At 40.4% G+C, this 6,742-nt stretch overlaps 1 protein-coding gene across 1 annotated transcript; it reads left to right on the top strand.

The window, feature by feature from the left end:
* The first annotated feature begins 4,984 nt into the window (after positions 1–4,984).
* On the top strand, positions 4,985–5,421 carry LOC150064689 (ubiquitin-conjugating enzyme E2 variant 1-like). Its single transcript, XM_090331184.1, has 2 exons — positions 4,985–5,157; positions 5,274–5,421. Exons 1-2 carry the CDS (start codon positions 4,985–4,987, stop codon positions 5,419–5,421), a joined length of 321 nt encoding a protein of 106 aa, XP_090187310.1.
* Positions 5,422–6,742: the final 1,321 nt, after the last annotated feature.

The following is a 6,742-nucleotide window of genomic DNA, read 5'->3' as shown; positions in this document are numbered from 1 at the left end:
GCTAATATTGTGCCAGTATGAATTATGCAATCTTGGTAATATGATGTGGTTAATGTGCATTGCTGGGAGAAGGATGTAAGGTATTTAGGAACTGGATGTATTATTATATTTTTGTGGGTCATGGGACTTGAACTTGGCCTGGGTGCTGTCCCTGAGCTCTTCAGCTCAAGGTTACTGCCCGACCCCTGGGCCTGGACACTGTCCCTGAGCTCTTCAGCTCAAAGCTACCACCCAACCCTTGAGCCAAGCCCCATTTTCTGCTTTCTAGAGGTTAATTGGAGATGAGAGACTCAGGTCCATTTGTGCCCGGTCTGGCTTTGAACCTGGGTCCTCAGATCTCAGCCTCCTGATTAGCTAGGATGACCGGCGTGAGCCACCGTGCCTGGCTTGTAGTATTTTTTCAGCTATCAGGAATGATATACTATTTGAAGTTATGTGTCTGTTTAAAATGGTGTACACTAATTGAACAAAATAATGGTTTTCATTCTGACATTTGGATTCATGTATGTAATGTACTTTATTCATACAGGTTCCGGTTGCCTTCTTTTGTCCTCCTTTCTCTCTCCTCCTGCTCCCCTTCCTTCTCCTAGATAGATCTCTGGTATTTGTTTTAAATAGAGACATAGCATACGAATGTGAAATTCACCTTTGTGACTTAAAATGCAACTGTGGTGGGAATATAACCTAATCTAGCCACTGTGGTTATCAGCCATAGAAGCTTCTTACCCTTCCTAAAAACAAAACTACTGCACCATGCAGCTGTGCATGCCTTGGTAGAGAGCCGAAGTAATCAGTCGACATACAATAGAGTTATCTGCATACTCATACTTACTGGGCAGAATTTACAACAGGCAATGTATGCAATCAGTCCTGTTACCCAGTGACAGATAAATAAGAAAAAGGAGAAAACATCATACACGCGCACACACACATTCTCTCTCTCTCTTTCTCTCTCTCTCTCTCTCTCTCTCTCTCTCTCTCTCTCTGTCTCTGTCTCTCTCTCTCTGTCTCTGTCTCTCTCTCTCTCTCTCTCTGTCTCTCTGTCTCTGTCTCTCTCTCTCTCTCTGAAATGTCTTTTACTATAAAGGAAGTGGAAATCATGTCTTTATCAACAAAGTAGCCAGAACTAGAGACCATTATAATATTCTAGAACATGTTTAATGGCGATGTCATTGAATTAGAATCACAGGTAACTACTTCTGTGACAAATATATTTCTCCTATCATATCTGAGTAAAGGCTAAAAGTGAATTATAAATAGAATCAATTCTGTGATAACAAAATGAGATTGGTGTATCAACAATTAGAGGAAGAAAGAAAATTGATGGATACTATCATTATCTTGTCAAGAAGTTTTCCAGGAGAAAAGTTTTCATGGAAAAGAAGTAAAAGAAGCTTTAAAAATCACCATAAAGACCTAATAATCACATTAAAATATTAGGGCTTCCCCAATGTTTCACACAGGTTGGCCTAAAAAAGAGGCATCATAAAAACTGACATGACTCTTTTGAAAATAGCCATTTTAAGTCATGAGCTCATGCTTCTATTGGAAGAAGGTACAGGATATTTTCATAGTAGAACAGAAAAATGCATCTCATTGATTGCCCTTCACAGATCCTAAAGCAGAAGTTCCTTGTATCTGGAGTTGACTAGATTGCACATTTTGATGTTGTGAACCATTTCCTTTCTTTTGAAGTTTTTTCCATACTTCTTTCACAGACCGATCCACTCATCCTTTACAACCAAGCTGCCTGAGGAAGGCGGGGGTCTTCTATGAGGTTTATGTTTAATATTTACATTTAATGTCTACTTGTGTGTAGCTCTCTTCAGTTATTGCTTTAGGCTCTTATTACACCACCATCACACAAGCCTTCTGGTATTGTTCTGTGTCTCCTTTGCATCCGTGCCAGTTCTAGATGCAAAACTACTTCAGCATAGCCTGAAGCTGCTAAAGGAACATTCATTTGGGGGCACTGAGGCAAGAGGTTTCAACCTGCCTTCCATGCCCCTGGGCTATGTCATGGTTCCTGATGTATCCTGAGTGTATTCCAGTTTCTTCACTCCTACACAGTCTATGAAATATTTTATTTTGGTATGTTGGGTCTCCAGGTAAGGTTGTTATGGCCTAATTATGAGGAACATGCTTATTCAGTTCCTATTGCGCTCTTGCATATATATAATTGTTTTTTGTTGTACTCTGAAATTCAATCCAGTATCAGTATACTCAGTTTCTTTTTGGTTTGAGTAGCCAGACTTTGACATGTGGGTCTTGCTAGTCTTTGGCAAGGTTTCCCTCAATCCCTGACTCTGCGACATCACCCATGACCCAACTAGCCGAGATCACTGTCTCAAACCTGACCTCCCAGCCCACTGCTTTACTGAGTCTGACTTGTCCCAGCGCCCATCCATAGGTACTGGTCACTGACTATAAGCTCCAGGCCTGTCAAACTCCTCCTTTCATTTTTCTGGATACAACCAAGAGTTAATGGCAGAGTTCATCTGGGGATGTGTGTTGTCTCTCCCATGACTACTTTGCCAGGAAGCAGCTACTGTATGTCCAGGGCCATTCAGGTTCCCTCCTCCAGTGGGAGATCCTGCTGCCCTATTCTCTGGCCAAGAGCTGGCTGTTTCCCTGGGCCTGACTCAGGGTACATCGAGTGTGTGCCTGCGATCACACCGAGTTCCTCAGCTCAACCAGATTCCCTTGGGTGCTCACAGGCCCGCTCCGTTTCTGCTGCCTGCATGACTACATTCTCAGTCTACTGTGCAGATTTAGTCATGTCCAGGAAAGGACTTCCTTTATAAATTTTAAATAAAAATAAAGCTGAGCAATAAAATGCATGCAGTGTGGTGTCTGCAGGGGTTTATTTTTACTTCTGTCCATAATAATATATCCTGTCAAATCTTTCGGAGCAATTTTTTGCAGTCAGATGAATAAAGAAGGTAAACAAGCAATGCTGTTTACATTAATGTTTTTATATTATCTCATTGTTTGGAGTAGGGTGCCAACACATCTATGGTAATTTATTTTGGGGGGTTCCGTTTGAGTATATCTGCAATATATTGCTTTGAAAGGTAATAAAACAATAGGAGCATGAGAAATCCAAATGTGTTAACTTGTGTGATCTCATACACATTTCATAAGGTAAAATCATGTTTTTTTAAATTTAAAAAATATAATTTTCAACTAATGTATAACATACAAGGAATGAGGAAGCACGTTATCCATGTAGATATGAAAAATGGAGTAATAAAGGAGTTATAAAAATTTTAAATTGTGTTAAGTAAACTTAATAAAAAGTTGAAAGCTTTATTCAGCAGCACCCTGGCAAAAGAAAACTGGGTGCATGGTCAATATTGAATTTAATCTAGGTGATTAAGTAGGATGAAAACTTCCTGCACTGAGTTAACTGTCAGCAAATATAGATAAATGATAAAAAGGTGAGAAATCATTAAGTCCACTAAACGGACACCTGGAGGCGAGATTCATGTTGAAATGAAGAGGGGCTGGGTGCCTGAACGAAGGCACAATCTTCAGCCCAACATTGTCAAAATGGAACTAGGACCGGGTGGGAGAAGGGGGGAGGATGATAAAAGGAGTCACACTGATTACTGCACCTTGCACTCCTCCACTGACACGTCAAATCGAAGCCCCTTTGTATAACTACCTAAACATAATTTAGGTAAATCAATCAGTGAATAAATAGAAATCAGTAGATAAAAAGAAAGCATTGCTCCCCGTGAGAAGGGTGATGGTTTGCACAGTGTTCTCCTTACAGAGATAAGGAGGGGCTCCCAGGGCACCATTCATGCTGTCTTCCCAGCCGTCCTGAATGCACTTGATGCACACCCATGGAGGCATTACTGAAATGCAGACCTGCGAGTGAGGCTAGTGGGCACATCAGGCAGAGTCTCCTCACCACACTGGACGGAGGCCTGCCTGGAGTCTCCTGAAGCCCCTGGAGCGGATCCAAACTGGGTAATGGCACAGTGTGCATCTGGATCAGTGGAGGATGAGAGGAGGATTTGGGTACTAATTAGCAATTCAGTGTGGGAGGGATTAGAATCTGTTAAGGGTAGTGAAGTTACCAGCTTTGCTCATTGTTGGAGCAGTTTTTGAAGATAGACTAGATTTCTGTGTCTATCTGTAATACCTAGCACAGCTTATGAAACAAGAATTTAATAGTGAACATTTACAGAATGGTTAAAATGATAAAAAATTAACATTATGTGAGATTGATTTAGCTTTCTTTCGCATTTAATTATGATTCTGAGCTCTCCAAGTAATATATTTATCAGAAATTTATGATGAGATGATCATATGAAAATTTTTGTTATACTCATTATGTTGCAATATCATTCTTCTGAAAATGATGCATACACTTTATAATAATATCACATACTTATAATGGAGTAGAAATAAGTTAGGATAGAGAAGTGAGAAGACAGAATAAATAGCACCCTTTAGCAAGGAATTTTATTTTCAGTCGAACCAAGATTTAGGCACTGGAAAGTTTTGAGCAAAAGACTGTGTGATGTCAGGTCATTTATGTTTTTAGCAGAGCCTTCTGATTGCTGAGTTGAAAGCAGAGTATTTGGGGTCAAGTTTAGAAGTAGGAATACCATTATATATTATGTGAACTGTTTCAGGAATTCGGGTATGAAATGGGTAGATTGAACATAACAGTGAGGATGAAGCCAACGAGAGACTCACATTGAAAATGCATTTGAAGATAGATCTGCCCAACAGTGTTTTATGACAGATCAACTACAATATACTAGAGAAAGACAGAGATCAGAAATGAGTACCAGACCAGCCCCGATGGCTCCCATAATAATCCAAGGTACTCAAAAGGTAAAGGCAGGAAGATCATAAGTTTGAGGCCAGCTTGAGCAAAGGTAGTGAGGCAATATCTCAAAAATCATGCATTCGGGGGGGAGGGGGTGTGGAGAAGGGGCCCGCCTTCGAACGACAGCGACACAAGATGGCAGCCACCACGGGCTCAGGAGTAAAAGTCCCTCACAATTTCTGCCTGTTGGAAGAACTGGAAGAAGGCCAGAGGGAGTGGGAGACAGATGGCACAGTTACCTGGGGTCTGGAAGGTAATAAAGACATGACCCTTACCAGATGGACAAGGATGATAATTGGGCCTCCAAGAACAATTTATGCAGCCTTAAAATAGAATGTGGGCCTAAATAACCCAGAAGTTACCCCCCCTTTGTAAGATTTGTAACAAAAATTAATATGAACAGAGTTAATAGTACTAATGAAGTGGTGGACCCAAGAGCCATATCTGTGCTAGCAAAGTGGCAGAACTCCTACAGCATCAAAGTCGCCCTGCAAGAGCTCTGGCACCTAAAGATGTTTAAAGAAAATATGAAACTCCCCCAGCCGCTGGAAGGACAGTGTTACAGCAACTAGTTGAGGAAAGCGCCAACCCTTGATTTCCAGGCCTCCATCCTGCACAGTAGTCAGTCAGTTTCTATCTAGATCTGTCTGTAGACCTCCAAGTACTGAAACAAAAGCTCCCATTCGAGGCAGTTCATCCTAAGATACTGTACATGATACTAATTCTGTCCGTTTGAAATATATGAGTTGTGCTATAACAGGAAAAAAATCCCATGTATTCAGAAATAATGTCTTTTGGTTAGTCTTTGGTGATTTCTCATTAATCAACTGCTCTTTCTTGTTTCAATTACTTATGAGCAAAGAATGGTTTATCTGACTAATCTCAACATGTGTTGTGCATTTGTCACCAGTGTGTGGTTGCTTGTGAGTTCCTCTTTAATTCTCAGCTAGAGAGGGTAGATGCTTAAAACGTCAAACTTATTCTCTACTTTTCCAAAAACGTTAATGATGATAGCTTTTATTATTAACTCTCACTTGTGTTAGGTTCTTTTTAAACACTGTTATAAAATTAGCATTACATTTCTAGAGATTAGAAAGAAAACTTCAGGGGCTGGGAACGTGGCCTAGGGTAAAAGTCTTGCCTAGCATGGCACAAAGACGGGGGTTCAATTCCTTGGTGCCACATATATAGAAAAGTCTAAAGTAGTGCTGTGGGTCAAGAGGTAGATTGCTAGCATTGAGAAAGCCCAAGGACAGCGATCAGGTCCTGAGTTTAAGCCCCAGGACTGGCAAAAAACAAACACAAACACAAACCTTGAAGCTCAGAGGGATTATAACATGCTGGCATCTACTTGCAAAGCAGCTTCCATTTCCATTCTAAAATGTAGCTTGCCTCAGGTTCAATTTATGCTATCAAATGCTGACCTGGTTCCATCTGCTGTGGTCTGCATAGACCCCAGACCTCTCCTTCATATATCAACCTTATACCTTATGGTTTCTGACCGTGACCTGGCCAACATCCTACTGTTACTCTGGGTTGGAATTCTCTTATGCACTCTTCTATTCTAACCCTCATTGAGTTAACCTATGCTCATTTATCATTTCTTCTTAAGCATCAAATAATAGTTCTCCATTTTTATTAAATGTCACTGTTAAGTTTTTGACCAATGAGTCATTATTCAAACCTGTTGCCTTCAGTGAGAATACTTATTCAATAAGTTTTTACTGCCAAAGTAGTGAGTTTCAGAATGTCATGGGAGTAATTATTTCTACCCATATCCTATGGACATCCTTTGATTATATAGCTTTTTCGTGTATGGATTTCATTATGCTGCATAATCTATGAAAATTCAGGATGTTTTTGGCACAATTATAATGGAAAAGCCAACAGGAG

The sequence above is a fragment of the Megascapheus bottae genome, chromosome 4 (genome assembly GCF_031878675.1).
Source record: "Megascapheus bottae isolate mThoBot1 chromosome 4, mThoBot2.hap1, whole genome shotgun sequence".
In the NCBI taxonomy this organism is placed as follows: Eukaryota; Metazoa; Chordata; class Mammalia; order Rodentia; family Geomyidae; genus Megascapheus; species Megascapheus bottae.
The sequence above is the reverse complement of the archived record's forward strand: the minus strand, read 5'-3'. Positions and strand labels throughout refer to the sequence as shown.

Coding starts and splice junctions, on each gene's coding strand:
- LOC150064689 (XM_090331184.1), top strand. CDS start 4,985: ATGGCAGCCACCACGGGCTCAGGAGTAAAAGTCCCTCACAATTTCTGC. Junction 5,158..5,273: donor ATGATAATTGGGCCTCCAAG/AACAATTTATGC, acceptor TACTAATGAAGT/GGTGGACCCAAGAGCCATAT.